General features: G+C 53.9%; 1 protein-coding gene across 1 annotated transcript in view; it reads right to left on the bottom strand.

Moving 5' to 3' along the window:
* ANO9 (anoctamin 9) overlaps positions 1–1,645 on the bottom strand; it is a 16,532-nt gene that overhangs the window by 4,394 nt on the left and 10,493 nt on the right. The window contains 3 exon segments of the mRNA XM_011968494.1: positions 1,225–1,245; positions 1,248–1,417; positions 1,500–1,597. Of these exon segments, the coding sequence (XP_011823884.1) occupies positions 1,225–1,245; positions 1,248–1,417; positions 1,500–1,597 (289 nt within the window).

The raw sequence follows: 1,645 nt of genomic DNA, 5'->3' as shown, positions 1-1,645 counted from the left end.
CACACACACACACAGGGGAGGCCACAGGCTCCCAGATGAACCGCACCCGCATGTGGGCGCGCACACACACACACACACACAGGCGAGGCCACAGGCTCTGACACGTGCTCCAGACACTGTCTGTTACAGGTGGCCTCAGTTTCTCCCCCTGGAAATGGCACATTGGGTTATTTTGTGTTTAAAATCACTTGCTTTCCATAATATGAGAAATACATGAACTATCTTAAACCAAAAGTCAGGCTCATGGTCAGTGGTGAAATCCAAAAGCATTCCTATTGTAGCTCACGACAACCGGTATTTAACACGGTTCTGGAATTCCTTGCAAATCAGCAAGAGAAATATAAAGTATAAATAGTATACATTTGCTAAGGAAACAATGGCTCTTTTTAGAAAACATGATTATATACCTGGAAAATCAAAATAAAACAACTGAAAGACTGGGTGGATAAATCAATCGGGTGCTCAAGTGGATACAAAGTGAGCATCCAGCAGAACTGGCTTGTCTGTGTGGGGAAAAGCTGCAGGGAAACGTGGCATGAGAAGGCATCGGTCGCCTGCAGACACCAGCACCAGTTATACCATAATGAGACTGAACTACTAAGGAGCATGAAAGACTTGTGTGGAGAACCTTGTTCTTCCATAAGAAAACGCAGGCGGTATTTGTAGTCAGAGTGAGGGGCCACAAAGATGTCCACGTGCTCATTCTTGGAGCCTGTGACCACGTTCTTACCTGGCAAAGGAATTTTATCTCACATGGCAGATGGGATTAAGGCTGCAAATCAGCTGGCTTTAAGATGGGGAGATTATCTCGGGTTATCTGGTTTTCCCGGTGTAATCACAAGGGTCCCTCCATGGGGACAGGGAGCAGCTGGGAGCTGGCCTGACTCAGAAGGACTCAGGACCCAGAAGGACTCAGCCCCACACTACAGGCTCTGCAGGGGGAGGAGCAGCCATGCACCAAGGAGAAGTTGAAAATGAAATCTCCCCTGGGGCCTCCAGAAGGAGCTCAGCCCTGCTAACCCCTTGGTTTTCACCTGGTGGGACTCATCTGGGACTTGTGGCCTACAGAACTGGGAGGTAATAATTTGACTGTTTGAAGCCACTAAGCTGTGGTCATTTGTTATGGTAATTTTCTTGGAAATAATGTATTGGTGGTGAAGCCGTACTGGATCACTGCGGGGCGGGGGTCAGGCTCGCCGGCGCCCCGCGCTCATGGCCATGGACCCCCGCCCCGCATTAGTCTCGCGAACCCCCGCCCCGCAGCGCCCACGCACTCATCTCCATGAACTCGTCGAACAGGCTGAAGATGTTGACAGAGTTCAGAAGGTAGTTGCGCCGCCAGTCCCTGAGCTCGGGGTCCCGGGGCAGGTGCCCGGCCTTGGAGGCCCGCAGAGAGCGGAACTTGTGGCTCACCCACCTGCGGGGAGAGCTGCGTGGCGGGGAGGGCGCAGGGGCAGAGGGGCCTGGGGTTCCCGGGGCTGGGCGGGGTTGGCACTCACGGGACCAGGTACTCCGCGCAGTTGCTGAGTGTCTGCTTCAGGCCCATGATGATGGCCATCTGCACGAACAGGTCCATCATGCAGCCGCTGGCGTGGCACTGCGGGGCCAGAGAGGAGGGGTCAGGGAGGGGTCGTGGGGGAGGGTC

Source organism: Mandrillus leucophaeus, unplaced genomic scaffold (genome assembly GCF_000951045.1).
Source record: "Mandrillus leucophaeus isolate KB7577 unplaced genomic scaffold, Mleu.le_1.0 Scaffold845, whole genome shotgun sequence".
NCBI classification, from domain to species: domain Eukaryota; kingdom Metazoa; phylum Chordata; class Mammalia; order Primates; family Cercopithecidae; genus Mandrillus; species Mandrillus leucophaeus.
This window is presented reverse-complemented; position numbering and strand designations above follow the sequence as displayed.